Raw genomic sequence first — 15,731 nt, forward strand, 5'->3', positions numbered from 1 at the left:
GCGCAGAGCGCGGGCCTTGCGCGCGCTGGGTGTCTATTGGCTGAGCGTCCGGACGCGAGCGGAGCCACGCCCCTCGGGAGGTGCTCTGGAGCCGCGGGCTGGAGACTGCGCGGGAGGTAATTTCTAGTTCCGCACGCTGTGGCGGGAACTTGGAACCCTCAGGTTCTAGCAGGCCGTCGCTTCCACGCGGCCCGGGCGCGGGCTGCGCAGGCTTCCCGGGGGGGAGAAGGCTTCCTACGCGAAAGCATGCCTGGAAGGAGAGAGGGGTGCACGGCACAGGACAAGGGGTCTGAGTAGACACGACCGCAGAAAGATGCAGGAAATGAGAGGGAAACGTTCTGCAGGACATGGCTAGATAGGTGATGAAGCGACCATTAACAGGACCCCTTTTTTTTTCTTTCTTTCTTTCTTTTTTTTTTTTTTTTCACTTTTATGTATACTGGTGTTTGACTGCATGTAGAGTCTTATGTGAGGGCGTTGGATCTTCTGGAACAGGAGTTACAGACGGTTGTAAGCTGCCATGTGGGTGTCTGGGAATTGAACCCAGGTCCATTTGGACGAGCAGTCAGTGCTCTTAACCGCTGAGCCATCTCTCCAGTCCCCGACAGGCCCGCTTTTAAGATAATTCACACAAGTGGTAATGTGCATTTTGAGTTACGGCTTTAGGAGTAGGGTGGCAAGGAAGAACCAGCTTGTCTGAATTTGACCTTTGTCACCTTCGAACTGTCGGAAAGCAGTCCCACCCAAGGGCGTGGGCTGAGCCTCTGGTCCCAACTACCTGTATTTCTCCTTATACTCTAAGGGGAGTGTGCTTTTTCTTCTTTTTTTTCAATATTTAGGTATTTTAATGTCTGAGTGCTCTGTCTTCATGTATAACTGCACAGCAGTAGACAACAGCAGATCCCAGTATAGATGGTTGTGAGCCACCATGTGGGTGCTGGGAATTGAATTCAGGACTTCTGGAGCAGACAGTGCTCTTAAACGCTGAGACATCTGTCCAGCCCCGGGAGTATGCGTTTATCAATATGCAGCATTACCTGACCTCGCTGAAAAAGGAATCTTCCCACATCCCATTAATTCATTTAACAAGTTTGTATTTGTACAATAAATATTTGGCACAGGCTCTGAAGAAAGAAGAGATGTCTCAGGATTGTGGAGTTTTTGTTTTTAAGATAGCAGTTTTTGTTTGTTTTTAAGATAGTATAGGGCCACATGCCTTTAACCCCAGCACTAGGAGGTCGAATTCCAGGACAGCCAGTGGCTACACAGAGAAACCCTGTTTCAAAAAAACAAAAAGATAGAGTCTTATATAGCACAGGCTGCCCTCAAAGTTATCTTAAAAAGAAAACAAGGGGTGGGGGTCTGGAGAGGTGGCTCAGTGGTTAAGAGCACTGCCTGCTCTTCCAAAAGACCCCAGGTTCAATTCCCAGCACCCATATGGCAGCTCACAACTGTCTGTAACACCGATTCCAAAGGATCTGACACCTTCATACTAATGCACACAAAATAGAATTAAATAAATTATTATTATTTTTATTTTTAAAGGGTGGTGGACAGGGTGGTACATGCTTTTAATACCAGCATTCCGGAGGCAGAGGCCTCTTGAGTTTGAGGCCAGCCTGGTCTACAGAGCAAGTTTCTGGGCAGCTTTAGCTACACAGAGAAAAAAGACAAACCAAAAGAAAAGAAAAGCCTTCAATCTCCATATCTGGAGTGCTGGGTTACAGGTGTGTACCACCACTCTGGTGCGTTTGATATTTTTAAAGATTTATTGTTATTCTTTTTAATTACACGTATGATAGCTTTTGTGAGTGCAGGTGCCCATAGAGGCAAGAGGCGTCGGATCCCAACCCTGAACACATGCATCTTACAGCCTTCTAGTCCCCCTAGCCCAGGGCTGATTACGTTTCTGGAAACAATACACAGGAGTGTGCCCCCCCCCCGGGGGGGGGGGGCTGCACATGGGATCTGGGTATTGAACATAGGACTTCATGTTCCCCAGACATTCTCTAACTGACCCCCCCATCCCCACTCCCCATCTTCTCTTGTCTCACATCCTACCATTCACCGCCTGTCGGCTTCACTACATCATAACTAGACTGCTTGCAGTGCTGCACACATGCTTGGGGGGGGGTTGTTTTGTGGGTTTCTCTGTGTAGCCTTGGCTGTCCTGGCTTTGTAGACTAGGCTGGCCCCAAACTTACAGAGATCTGCCCACCCCTGCCTCCCAGAGTGCTGGGATCACAGGTGTGCGCCACTGAGCCAGGCTGGCTGGATTTTGCTTTTTTAACTTTTACTTTTTGTTTGTTTAATGTATAAATGAGTGTTTCCCGGTATATATAGGTTTGCACAGGGAGGGTCCCTGGTACCCACGAGGCTAGAAGAGGCTGTGGATCCCTCGGGATTACAGATGACTGTGAGCCACTGGACTCAAACCCTGTGTGCTCTGCTCCGATGCCCTCCACCACGGAACTGGATAGATCTCTCTACCTCCTAGGCTTTGTGTGTGTGTGCTTTTGTTTGTTTTAGATAAAACCTGTGTTCACCATCCTCCTTCCACATGCTCAGCTTCCACAGTGCTGTTTTGTTTAAAGTAGAATAAGAAGACATTGACCAAAAGAATCAAAAAGTAAACGTGACATTGCAAATCATAGAAAAGCTGCAGTGGAGAAGTTCAGATACGGCGGTGGCAAAAGCCTTTAATCGCAGCACTGTGGAGGCAGAGTTCCAGGCCAGCCAAGGCTACACAGTGAGACCCTGTGGCAAAAAAAAAAAAAAAAAAAAGTCTGTCTGAGAGCAAGTAGTGTGTCCTGAAAACCCTCTAAAAGCTGCATCGTGGCTATACCCAACCTCCCCACCTTCTCTTGCCTCCCATCCTGCCACTCACCGCCTCTCGGCTACATTACATCACAAATAGACCGTGTGCAGTGCGCAGTGCCCAGTGCCGCACACATGCTGGCCATCCTCAGCCAGCCTGGCTTTTTAGAGGAAGGTCTTGTGTCTTTGTTTGAGACTGGGTCTCACTTTGTAGTCCTGGTTGGGCCGGAACTTAATGCGTAGACTAGCTAGTCTGGAACTCACAGATATCTGCTTGCCTCTGCCTTCCAAAAGTCCGCATTAAAGTGCCACCATGCCTCCAAAAGATCTTAGTCATTTTCTTTGGGTTTTTTTTGGTTTGGTTTGGTTTTTTGAGACAGGGTTTCTCTGTGTAGCTTTGTAACTCCCTCTGTAGGCTTGGAGATCCCCCTGCCTCTGCCTCCCCAGTGCCAGGATTAAAGGCGCCGCCACACCCTGTAATCCTCTTTAAAAGCTGAAACACCCTTCATTCCTGTTACTTTTCCTCTTTATGCCAACAGTTACTTCTTTTAGATATCTTCTGTGATTTATTCTGTGTTCACTGTCTGCCTCTGCTAGAATATAAGCTGCCTTCTGTGTTTGCTGAGGTCCAGGGGTCTCTGCACCCATCATGCCCAGAAGAGTAATGGTCCCAGGAGGAAAGAACTATGCAGCCAGTGTTGGGAGTCACCCTGAGAACTTTACTTTAGGAGTATTTCAGTACAGCACAGTCTGGTGGAAGATTTCCTGGTCATGAATGACTCAGTGCTACCTGCACAGTAAATCTTAGGACATGACTGCATGACAACCCTTTGTTAAAGGGCGTGTGAGATCTTCTGCAAAGATGGGTTCTGTACATTGACTGTAAGACCTGGGGTCTCACAGCTCAGGAGTTCAAGAGCGCGCCCTTCCCAGAAACTCCCCCAGACCACGACTCGTTGCAAAAGCAAGAGGTTTATTAACCATTGCGCAATGGGGTCACCCCTGCTGGTCAGCAAAGAGTGGCACCAGGAGACAAAGGCCTTTAGGTTTTTAAAAGAAAAATTGCGGGAGATCTGAAGTTGCAGTCTTGGCAATTTAGGATTGGATGAGGAAGCTATAAAGTAAGATAATTGGTTAGTCTTAGGTGCTCAAGCTTGGCCAGTCCTGCCAAGTGTGGATGCAGCTGCAGTTGAAGGTGGGGGTGGTTAGCTCATCCTTGAAGGTCAGGGCTGTGGGCTTTTGGCTGGAGGTCAGGAGCTACTCAGAAGAAGGATTGAGGCCGTCTGGGTTCGTGCTAAGAAACACTATCTTGAAGACAAGGGTCTCTGGTCATTCTTTTTGCTGAGTGAAGGTCATTGCTTGCTCGCTTTTTTATATCTGTCCTCACAGATGGCCGGGTCACATTCCTTCGTTCTCTGGAAAGGCACTAAGAAGCTTTAGCTTAACCTGGGCCTAAAACTCAAAACTATAGGCTTTAGAAGATACATAGGTTACAAAATTAGTCTAACCCTTTCATTGACAAGCTCACAGTAAGAGTCTTGGGGAGGATCGGGTATTGTCTCAGTCACACAAATAGAGCAAAGGTCACCAGGCTGTTAACCAGACTTCTGGAGGGAAAACAGGCCTCCTTTTGAAGGGACAAGCCTGTGTGTTTAATCCTGGTTTCTCTAGTGCTTATCTGTGAACACAAGGATCTACACTACACTCCTAAGAGCAAGTAGGGTGACCTGAAAACCCTCCAAAAGCAATTTACACTCAGGTAAATTGTTTAATGCACAGTAGGTGTTAGATAGCTGGTGGGCAGTGAACTGGTGCATCTGCCACACACTTGGTGGGCAACACATGATGACATCATGGGTTACTAGGCAACCTAAAAGCAGGCTGCCTAAACACTAACAGTAGGCATTCTCTAAATATTTGTTCAGGGATCAATGGGAAGCCATTGCACAGTTCATGTATGGAAGTGAAAAAGCTTTCATGTTTGTTTTCTTTTTGGTGTGCTTTCATGTAGGCTACAGTGGCCTCAAACTCAGTCTTTAGCTGAAGATGACCTTGAACTCCTGAACCTGGCTTCAGCTCCTAAATGCTGGGATTTCGGTGACCACGTGTTGCTTTCTTCTTCAGAACAGGCTGCAGGAGGGATTGTGAAAGTGAGTGTGGCGTAGGAAGTTGGTGCTGAAGGGGAGGAAGATGTGCCCTGTTGAGAATATTGTAGGAGCAGGGGTCTGGGGAAAGGGTCTTCACGTGAAGGTGGGAAGAAGGCAGAGGAAATAGAGGGAAGTTTGATTTTTTTTTTTTTTTTAATCCTAAAATCGAAAGCAGGGTCACTTGATGAAAATACGGTGGTGAAGTCAAGGTACTCCGGGAGACTTTAAAACCGGTTTGGTGGGACTGCAGCCAAGCAGAAGGTGAGATCAAGTTGCTTACCTCCTCGAGCTTCTGCTTGAAGCTCCCTGCCTCCTGGAGCCATCCCGTTGAGTCCAGTCAAGCACCTCCTGGAGCTGAGCAAATAGTAAGCACCGCGCTACTGTCAAATAATTCTCCCTTCTCCCATTTACTTTATCTCTAATCTGTGTCTCGTGCATGTGTGTGAGCCCACACGTGTGCTCATCAGGCTTGGCAGCAGGCACGTCTATCTGTTCAGCAATCTGGCCGTTCCCTGTTAGGAACGATTTTTTGCAATTAGAGAAAAGATAGCCAGGAACTCAGGCAGGCAGATGTATTTTCTCATTATTATTGGCCAGCCCGTTACAATTTACTAGCCCAGGAAAAGATTAGAAATAAAAATAGCTCATCTCTCTCCTCTCATTGATTTGCCATCTGCTCTCGGGCAAATCCTTTTCCCTCTTTAATTCTTGGCTTCCTATTATCTGAAGTGAATGAGGTGTTTACTGATGGTCAGTATAAGCATGCTAGATACCTAAGCAGACAAACTTTCTACTTATCTCATACTCCTGGACACCCAAACAACCTTTTTTTTCCAAAGATTATTTACATATAAGAGCACTCTATTTGCATGTATGGCTGCAGGACAGAAAAGAGCATCAGATCCCATTATAGATAATCATGAGCCACTATGTGGTTGCTGGGAATTGAACTCGGGACCTCTGGAAGAGCAGCCCGCTTTTAACTGCTTAAGCCATTCCTTCAGTCCCCCAAACAATCCTTAACCAACCATGCATGGTGATAAGCATCATGTATGTACAAGTGCTCCTTGGCTTGTGGCCCAGCCCTGCGCTTTCCCTGTCCCTATACTCTTTGTCTAGCATTCCCTGAAGCTACTTGGCTCATCTGTTTTGGTCACACCTCCATGCCATAGTTCGCCAATACCAAACCCATGGGCATCGTCTTAGTTACTGTTCTACTGCTCAGAAGAGACACCATGACCATGGCAACTCTTATTTTAAAAAAAAAAAAGCATTTAAGTGGGGGCTTGCTTAAAGTTTCAGAGGTCTAGTCCATGATTATCATGGTGGGAAGCAGGCAGGCATGACGCTAGAGCAGTGGCTGAGAACTTTGCATCCAGCAAGCAGAGAGGGCCCTGGTGTGAGGTTATTTATAGCTCAAAGCCCACCCCTCGTGACACACACGCTTCAACAAGGCCACATCTCCTAATCCTCCCCAGACAGTTCCACCAACTGGGGATCAAGCATTCAAATATAGGGTTTACTGAGGCCATTCTCATTCAGACAACCACAGGCATCCTGAAAGTACTTGAGAAAAGATAGGTACTCTGTTAGGGTTTCGGTTGCTCTGATGAACCATCATGGCCAAAAGAGGAAGTTGGGGAGGAAAGGACTGTTTGTTTTACACTTCCACATTGCTGTTCATCACTGAAAGATGTCAGGACAGGAACTCAAACATGACAGGATCTTGGAGGCAGGAGCTTACAGAGGCCATGGAGGAGTGCTGCTTACAGACATGCTCCACATGGCTTGCTCAGCCTGCTTTTTTTTTTAAAGATTTATTTATTATTTATATGCATATGCACCAGAAGAGGGCGCCAGATCTCACTATAGATGGTTGTGAGCCATCATGTGGTTGCTGGGAATTGAACTCAGGACCTTCGGAGTCGGTGCTCTCAACCTCTCAGCCTGCTTTCTTCTAGAAGACAGGACCACCAGTCCAGGGAGAGCAATGGACCCTCCCTCATTGACCACTCACGGAGAAAATGCCGTGCAGCTGGATCTCATGGAGGCATTTCCTCAACTGAGGCTCCTTTCTTCTGATGACTCTAGCTTGTGTTAAGTTGACATGCAAAACCAGCCAGCACAGACACGTCAAGTATAGGTGTACACATGTATGATCTAAGTACTTGGGAGGTAAAGATAGGAGGATGAATTGTGGCTTTCTAAAGGAACAGAACTGATAGAATGAATATTCATAATGAAAGGGGGGATTTATTAGAGTGACTTACAGGCTGTGGTCTGAGTAGTTCAACCAATGACTGTCTCCTGCTGGAAAGGCCAAAAGTTTGTAGTTGGTCAGTCCAGGAGACTGGACGTCTCTGCAAGCCCAATCTGTGCTGAAGTCACCAGGGAATTCCTAGAGAGCCTGGAGTAGCTTCCACTACCATAGACAAACTTGCCAAACGGGGGAAAAAAAGCAAAAGTTCCTACCTCCTTGTCCTTTTATGTGGGCTGCCACAGAAGGGATGGCCAGAGTTAGGCTGTGTTTTCCCACCTTATGATCCAAGCACGCCCAGCTGCTTAGATTTTAGTTGATCCCAAATTGACAACCAAGATTAGTCATCACAGCAGATCAGAAGTATGCTGCCTGCCTGGGCTACATAGTGAGACCTTGTTTCAAAGGAAAAAAAAAACCGGGCTGGAGATATATATGTATATATGTGAGCACTTGCTGTTTTTGTTTGTTTGTTTTGTTTTTTAATTTATTTAATTTTATGTGCATTGGTGTGAAGGTGTCAGACCACCTGAAACTGCTTATGGACCGTTGTGAGCTGCCATGTGGGTGCTGGGACTTGAACCCAGGTCCCTTGGAAGAGCAGACAACACTCTTAACCACTGAGCGATCTCTCCAGCCCCATACTTGCTCTTCTTATAGCAGAGTTCAGTTCCCAGAATGCATACGGCAGCTCACAAACAACTGTAACTCCAGTTCCAGAGGATCTGATACCCTTTTCTAGCCCTGGAGGATAGTACTTGGTACATACATAGATGTATGCATGCTGACAAGAGACAAAAAAAAGCTAGACATTCTGAGTGATTTGGGAAGAGGTGGCTCTAATTCCTGAGGGTTCTCAAGATTCAACCTCCTTGTGGCTGACCACATTGGCTGCATCCCTCTGTTCCAGGTGATTATGAAGGCGCTACGAACATCTGTAAGGAGTCATAAAAAGCAACCAGCCAACCACAAGAGAAGGGGAAAACCTGCCAGTGGCAGCAGCCCAGCCAAGCCTTCTGCCCCTGATGGTAAGGCCTTGAGCCCTGCCCGAGTTTCAAGGGACTGGTTCTGGTTCCACTGGCCATCAAAGAGCAGATTCAGGCTGAGTACTGAGGAATTAAGAAGCTAATTCTGAGTGTTGCTGTGTAAGTTTGGGTCAGGTGCTCTGGGTATTGTCTTACTAGTAGAATGGAACAATTTCATCTATACATTTCTTCTCGGTCGTGTGGCTTTCATGGGATCAAATGAGTTTATAAGCCTGAATGCGATATGTAAAGAGGGGTGTCCCCTGCATGGGCATATATTCTGCCTATCTAAAACTATTGAGTTTTCATTTGTGGCCAGGAGAAACAGTGACATCCTGACAAAACAAAGACCAGAAATTTGGCCAAGGCTACACACGACTAGAACTTTGGTCTGCTCGCAGCTCTAAAGACTAATCGGGATTTGGGTGGGAGAAGCCCTAAGTGGGAAATGATTGCTGCAGGTTCCTGTGACCGAGTCCCTAATGACCGGAGTTTGATCTCTAGGACCCATGGAAAGGTAGGAGGAGAGAACCACCTCCAAGAATGCTGCCCCTTGGCCTCTACATACACACCATGGCATGCATGCCCATATATTCACACTGTACATAGCACAGTAAAAAACATAAAATGAATGTTAGATACTGAAGAGCCAGGCGTGCTGGTCACCCTTGTAATCCCAGCACTTGGGAGGTTGGATAGGAAAATTAGGAGTTCAAAGCCAGGCTTGGCTACACACCAAGTTTGAGGTCAGCCTGCCCTATATGAGATCCTTTTGAGACCCTGCCTCAGAAAAAAAAAAAAGTGTTGCTGGAGAGATGGCTCACTCATCAGGCAGTTCACAACTGCCCAGAATTCCAGCCCTAGGGAATCAGACACCTTGGATACACAACAGATACACACACCCCTTTAATCCCAGCACTCAGGGAGGCACAGGCAAGAGGGATCTCTGTGAGTTCAAGGCCAGCCTGTGGTGACTCACTGAGTGAGTCCAAGACAGCCAAAGGCTACGCAGAGAAATCTTGTCTCGAAAAACAACAACAGAATAAGTCTTAAAAAAGAAAAAAAAAGATTCCCCCCGTGTCCTGGCTGTCCTACAGGCCTGGCCAAGCAGAAGGGAAAAGAATTACTGCAGGCCTCTGTCTCCCGGTATCATCTCTTCAGAGACATGGCCGATGTCGTGACTTTCCGAAGGAACTTGCTCAGCTGGTATGACCAAGAGAAGCGAGACCTACCTTGGAGAAGATGGGTAGGTGGGATAGTGGGGCGGGAAGCTGGCATTAGGCCTTTGGTATTAGTCCTCACTGTGGTGTCATTGGCAGGTAGAGGAGGAGGCCAACTTGGACAGGCGGGCCTACGCTGGTCAGTATGAAGCCAGGCTGTTTGCCTGGGGGTTCTTGGGTTTAAGCCTTGTTCTTAGGTTTGGGGGCTAGGGGCTAGGAGCCGGGGCAAGATAGCAGTACCCTCACCTTAATCCCCCTTCCCCAGTGTGGGTGTCAGAGGTTATGCTGCAGCAGACCCAAGTTGCCACGGTGATTGACTATTATACCCGATGGATGCAGGTGATGCCAGGGAGGGAAGGGAGAGTTGGCTTGACCCCAGAAAAGGCTTCCTCCATCATCCTCATCCCTGACCTTATTTTTTCTTGCCTGTCTTGGGTCTACAGAAGTGGCCAACACTCCAAGACCTGGCCAGTGCTTCCCTGGAGGTGAGAGCCATCCTTGGGTAGGGAGAGTAGAAACAACTCAGGGACCACTGAGTTCAGACCACTGAACTTTGACCTCCACCTACAGGAGGTGAACCAGCTTTGGTCTGGCCTGGGCTACTATTCTCGAGGCCGTCGGCTGCAGGAGGGAGCTAGGAAGGTAAGTGGGTGGTGCCTGAAGACTAGAAGCCCATCGGCCTCAGGGATCTTCAAACTGAGCCTTTCTATTCCCCTCAGGTGGTAGAGGAGCTGGGTGGCCATATGCCACGTACAGCAGAAACACTTCAGCAGCTCCTGCCTGGCGTGGGGCGGTACACAGCTGGAGCCGTTGCTTCCATTGCTTTTGGCCAGGTTAGCCCATAGGCCAGCATTCTTAATGTGTACATTCCCCTGCCTCCAAGTCCAGTCTGACTCCCCTGCTCCTCTCTGCCAGGTAACTGGTGTGGTGGATGGGAATGTTTTACGGGTGCTGTGCCGTGTCCGCGCCATCGGTGCAGATCCCACGAGCACCTTTGTCTCTCATCACCTCTGGTAGGATACTGGGGTAATAGGAAATAGGGAAGGGTCTGTTTAAGGGGGTCTTTGCTTACAACAGTGTTCCTCACTTTTAGGAACCTAGCTGAGCAGCTAGTTGATCCTGTTCGGCCTGGGGACTTCAATCAAGCAGCCATGGAGCTGGGGGCCACAGTGTGTACCCCACAGCGCCCTCTCTGCAGCCATTGCCCTGTGCAGAGCTTATGCCAGGCACACCAGAGGGTAAGCCTCCTGAGGAAGAGGTATTAGGGTGTCCTAGAGAATGACTTGCCCCATGACACCCTTCTCTGTGTCTCTCAGGTGGAGCGGGAACAGCTCTCTGCTTCTCCAGGCAGTCCTGACATAGAAGAGTGTGGTGAGCAGCAGCCCTGCCCCCAGCCCCGACCCTGGCCCTGGGGAGCTGCCTTTTCAAGCCTGAGTAAGAGCCTGCAGTGAGACTAAGCCTCCCTAGGCTTGGCGCCTAAGACCACTTGGCGTGAGCAGGCCTTGGCGTCTTTGTTTCCAGCTCTCAACACTAGACAGTGCCAGCTTTGCCTCCCTCCCACAAAGCCCTGGGACCCCACCCTGGGAGTGGCCAACTTTCCTCAAAAGGCCAACCGAAGGCCTCCCAGGGAGGAGTACTCTGCCACCTGTGTTCTGGAGCAGCTGAGAGCCAATGGGGGTCCCCTAATCCTGCTGGTGCAAAGACCGAAATCAGGTACCTGAACACTGGGGCTGAAGGACAGCGTCACGAGCCACAGAGGGAAATGGAAGGGGCAGTAGAGGCTGACGCCCCATCTGCCTGCCATCAGGTCTGCTGGCAGGACTGTGGGAGTTCCCATCTGTCGCCCTGGAGCCCTCGGAGCAGCGTCAGCAGAGGGCCCTTCTGCAGGAACTGCAGAGCTGGTCTGGACCCCTCCCCGCCACTCAGCTCCAGCACCTGGGAGAGGTAGGTTAGCAAAGGTGCCAGCGATGAGGGCTTCTGTGTTCACATTCACAGACCTGGTTCAGTCTTCCCCCTCCCCCGCCAGGTGGTCCACATCTTCTCTCACATCAAACTGACATATCAAGTGTACACTCTGGCCCTAGAAGGACAGACCCCAGTGACCACTGCATCTCCTGGCGCTCGATGGTTGACCCGGGAAGAATTCCACAATGCTGCTGTCTCTACTGCCATGAAAAAGGCACCACCTTTGTTGTCTTCCTTGTCTTTTCTTGTCTGTCTCACATTTTTTACATGAACTCACTGCTGTAGAGATGAAATGTCTTTTTTTTTATGTGTGTTAGTGAAGGTTTCAGATCCCTTGGAACTGGCATTACAGACACTTGTGAGCTGCCATGTGGGTGCTGGGACTTAAACCCGGGTCCTTTGGAAGACCATCTCTCTAGCCCAGAAGCAGATATCTTAAACAGTCTTGCTGGGGCAGCCCATAAGCTGGGGTGGAACTCAGGGTATCGGCTCTTTCTGGAGAAGGCGCCAGCCCTGTCTTTCCTCCCTCCCCCTCCGTCCTTACTAGGTGTTCCGCATGTATGAGGGCCACCGGCAAGGGACCTGCAGGGTAAGTCTGCAAGGTTCATCCCGTCTTCCCCGAGGCCTGCCTCCACTGATTCTTAAAAGTCACTCATTGACACTTTGGGATGAATATTATCCATTCCAGGGCTTGCTGGGGGCAGAGGGACAGTTTATAAACCAGGGTCTGATTGTAGTGTGAACTGCAGGGGAGGGGGAACAAGAACAAATGGGTGTACGCTCTGGTATCAGGTATGTGAAGTGTCTGTGCGAGAGAGAGTTTTATGGAATAGTCGGTAAAAAGCCATCTGTGATGCAAGACTTAGGAAAAGCTGCTTAGAGAAAATAACTGCTAATTTGGGCCTAGAAATGAGTAGCTTTCTTCAGCCTCGGGAGGGAAAACATCAGTTAGACTGCTACACAGTGGAGTCGGCAGTGGTTACGGGGCTGGAGAGGTTGGCGTGAGCCGCAGTCAGCCAGGACATGAAAACCTGACTGCCAACACATTTTAGTGGAGAAGACAATATCTTCAAAAGATTTATTCTTAATTTATGTATTGTATGCGTCTGTGTGTGGGCCTGTGTACATTGAGTGCAGCGCCTAGAGGGACTGGAGGAGGGCATCGAATCCCCTGGGTATGATGTTATAGTTGAGAACTTCAAGACATGTGTACTGCATCCCCACCTTGGGTCCTCTGTCAGAGCAGTACACACTCCTAACCACTGAGCCATCCCTCCATCCCCACCACATTGAGACAGTTTCATATGGTTTGGGTTGGCCTCACCCTCATTATGCAGCTGACGATGTCCTTGAACCTCTGCTCTTCCTTCAGATGGGATGCCAACCAGGTGCCCACTACACTGTTAGTCAACACTAGGACTCCGACCTAGGGTTCTTGCCTGTTAAGGCAAGCCTTCTGTCAGTGGGGCTATGTCCCCGGCCCCAGCTTTGTATCTTAGCAAGATTTTCTTGGGTGCCTTTTAGGGAGTTGATTAAAGGGTTCATGCTTGAAGGCAGGTGGAAAATTCTACAGCATAATAGACTAGTAGAGTAGGTAGAAGATTCCCTGATGTGTACTCATTTTCCTTCCACCTTTGGCTTTTGCACAGGGTTCTAAAAGGTCACAGGTGTCTCCTCCATCACGCAGGAAAAAACTGAGCCGGGGCCAGCAAGTCTTGGATAGCTTCTTACAGCCTCATATCCGCACAGACACACCCGAAAATACTGCCCAGTGATACCCTGGGATCCCCACCCCAAACCCAGTCTAATAAAATGCTTGTTTTTGTAGTGCCTTTGGAGAACTTTTCCACACTTTCTCTAGCCCCTTCACTAACTTCTGAGAGACTCAGAAGATGGTAGTCAGCTCGGTTCTGACTTCCTCTGGCCGAGCTCCCCGGCAGACCTGGAAGGCAGGAGGCAACCTGACCAGAGTGTTCTTTCCCAGGAAAGCGTGAGGGCAGCTGCAGGGAGCACCTGTCCATGGCTGACTGGCTTCCGTCACTCCTGTCTGGGCTCAGGCCAGCTCTAATTGGAGCTGCAGCATCGCAGGCGGTTGGGCTAGCACCCACACCTGGAACAGTTGGTCCCTAGGGAGGTCAGCTTAGAGGAGGCTTTGTATTAAATTCCTTCCTCAAAAACAGAATCGAATCATTTATTCAGGGTACATTTCAGGTGCAGCGAAACTTCAGAAAGCAGAAGGGCTAACAGTCGCAAATCTTGAAGGGTGCAGGGAAGACAGGCTCAGGGGTGTTGGTTGTTTGTGTCTTCCGACCTCATTCCTCAGTTTATTTCTCCTAGCTGTGTTAGGCAGTTTAGGAGTGGTCTTTCTAAATCCTGTCTCTTTGGAGTCCAGTAAGAGGCTCTACAGTTGGCAGGTACCCGTTGGGATGAGGATCACACCTGTCCGGAAGGGATAGCCTCTCTCCTTGGTGTGTTTCTGCGGAGTGTGTCAGTTCCAGCAGGCCTGTGCTGGACTTCAGAGCACCGAGACAAGGGGCAACTCCCAGCTCCAGCCTGGGTTAGGCTCCCCGGGCCCTGGCGGCTTCCTCTTGCACCGACTGCCACAGTGCCCGGATGTTGTTCTGGCCAAAGCCTGTGGCTCCCTGTCTCTGAATCAGCTCCAGGAAGAAGGTGTCCTCAGGGAAGAGGGACTTGGTGAAGACCTGAAGCAAAAACTTGTCTTTATCGCCATCCAGTAGGATTCCCTGTCGTTCTAGAAGGCTAGGCTTGTGCCCCGAGGCTATGATTTGTTCCTCTTTGCCGGGCTGCTGGTAATAAGCTTCAGGAGGAGCCAGGAGCCGGCCTCCTGCCTTCGCTATCCCTTCAGAGGCTTCTAAGATGTTGGGAGTGTACAGCCCGACGTGCTGCAAACCCGGCCCCCTGTGCCTGGCTAGAAATTGCTCTACCTGGTCCTGTTTGTCAGTGGGTCCGGGCAGAGACTCTGCCAGCACGAGAGTGGGGACAGTGCTGTCCGGTGGGGTCTTCAGGGCGGTAAGCCTCAGACCCCCTCGCCCAGACTCTGCAGCCACCGTGAAGCCCAGCTCCGGATCCTCACCTGGGCCCAGCGGCAAGTGGTGAAACCCTAGGCAGTCGTGGAACCAGCGCCTAAGTGCAGGGGAGCTGCCGGAGGTGCAGGCCAAGGTCAAGTGGTCCACGTGGCTGACCCAGCCCGGGGCTGGTGTGCAAGGCAGGGGTCTGAATCCGGGCAGGAAGGATCCGCGGTAGCCAGCACGCTGCAGCAACGTAAGGCTAAGGTTACCAACCGGAGAGCTGACCACTGTGTAGACGGCTGTGCCCTGGGCATCTCTCACGCTAGTGGGTGGTACCGGCACGATGCAGCCCCGAGCCGCCAGCGCCCGGGCGGCGCCGCCCACATCCTCCACGTCCACGCACAGGTTCGTGGCGCTGGGCACTGAGTGATGAGGGTCCAGGCCGTACAGTGGCTCCCCGGGCCCCGAACCCTCGTTCACTAGAAAGACTGCGTCCCCGCTGCGCAGGGCCAGCTGCCTCCAGCCGCCTGCTTCCCGCACCGCCAGGGGCTGGAAGCCGAAGAGGCGGTGTAGGTCCCTCGCTAGGGGCTGCCTAGCTGGCACATGGAAGGAGATATGACACAGACGGCGGGCGGGCGCAGACATGGCCACCCGGATCTGTCCTCCTGGGGTCGCTCACTTGTTCGGAACTCCAAGACTCTAGGTCCCGGACGAGTCGCTGGAAGCTGGTGGCGTGCAGGTCTGCCCGGAGAGCGCGCTCCCCGGTCTCTTCTGGGCAGAGGTCACGGTCAGACCTTGGGGGATTGAGCCTCTCCGCAGCGCCACCGCAACCCGGAGCCGGCCGAGGACCACAGGCTCCGCGGAGCCGCTGGTGTGAGAACCACGCGGACGCGGGGCGGGGCGGGCCGGGAGGTCGGGGTGGAGCCTGGGATCCCGCCTTGACACGCCCCCCGCCCCCCCGCCCAGAACCTGTCTCTCTCCGAGGGCAGTTCCTTCCCAGGGCCTTGGACACCCTTGGGCCCTGAGCCACCTCTCCCGGGGCCGGGGAAGTCACAATAGCCACCTTCACTCTGTGCCAGGCGCACGCAACCTCAGAGCTAAGAGCCCGGATTGGGGAGGAGCCTTGATAGTTCTCCACAAACTCGGAATAGGGCTCCGTTAACTTTTTATTTACTTTTTTAAAAATATTAAAGTATTTTCAGTTACAGATTTTCTTTCCTTTTTTTTTTTTTTTTTTTTTGTTGTTGTTGTTGTTGTTTTGGTTTGGTTTT

General features: G+C 50.5%; 2 protein-coding genes across 3 annotated transcripts; one reads left to right on the plus strand and one right to left on the minus strand.

Moving 5' to 3' along the window:
- The first annotated feature begins 59 nt into the window (after positions 1 to 59).
- On the plus strand, positions 60 to 13,290 carry Mutyh (mutY DNA glycosylase). Of its 2 annotated transcripts, XM_055618567.1 has the most exons (18): positions 60 to 116; positions 4,829 to 4,967; positions 5,140 to 5,329; positions 8,132 to 8,249; positions 9,344 to 9,492; positions 9,566 to 9,605; positions 9,732 to 9,805; positions 9,910 to 9,951; positions 10,037 to 10,108; positions 10,186 to 10,299; positions 10,382 to 10,479; positions 10,560 to 10,704; positions 10,783 to 10,837; positions 10,988 to 11,179; positions 11,274 to 11,410; positions 11,493 to 11,645; positions 11,979 to 12,020; positions 13,081 to 13,290. In XM_055618567.1, the coding sequence occupies exons 4-18, from the start codon at positions 8,138 to 8,140 to the stop codon at positions 13,204 to 13,206; spliced, it is 1,551 nt and encodes a 516-aa protein (XP_055474542.1). In that variant the 5' UTR covers positions 60 to 116; positions 4,829 to 4,967; positions 5,140 to 5,329; positions 8,132 to 8,137; the 3' UTR covers positions 13,207 to 13,290. The 2 variants fall into 2 exon arrangements, with proteins under 2 accessions (XP_055474542.1, XP_055474541.1); XM_055618566.1 differs by lacking the exon at positions 11,493 to 11,645.
- Positions 12,536 to 15,407, minus strand: Hpdl (4-hydroxyphenylpyruvate dioxygenase like). Its single transcript, XM_055618568.1, has one exon. It carries the CDS (start codon positions 15,103 to 15,105, stop codon positions 13,990 to 13,992), a length of 1,116 nt encoding a protein of 371 aa, XP_055474543.1. The 5' UTR covers positions 15,106 to 15,407; the 3' UTR covers positions 12,536 to 13,989.
- Positions 15,408 to 15,731: the final 324 nt, after the last annotated feature.

Source organism: Psammomys obesus, unplaced genomic scaffold (assembly GCF_907164565.1).
Source record: "Psammomys obesus unplaced genomic scaffold, mPsaObe1.curated_primary_1811, whole genome shotgun sequence".
Lineage (NCBI taxonomy): Eukaryota > Metazoa > Chordata > Mammalia > Rodentia > Muridae > Psammomys > Psammomys obesus.

Bases quoted from the DNA above. Each gene is read 5' to 3' on its own strand.
- Mutyh (XM_055618567.1), top strand. From the start codon at position 8,138: ATGAAGGCGCTACGAACATCTGTAAGGAGTCATAAAAAGCAACCAGCC. The intron at 9,806-9,909 runs GTGATGCCAGGG...TTGGGTCTACAG, and splicing joins ATTATACCCGATGGATGCAG to AAGTGGCCAACACTCCAAGA. The intron at 10,480-10,559 runs GTAGGATACTGG...CCTCACTTTTAG, and splicing joins TTTGTCTCTCATCACCTCTG to GAACCTAGCTGAGCAGCTAG.
- Hpdl (XM_055618568.1), bottom strand. From the start codon at position 15,105: ATGTCTGCGCCCGCCCGCCGTCTGTGTCATATCTCCTTCCATGTGCCA.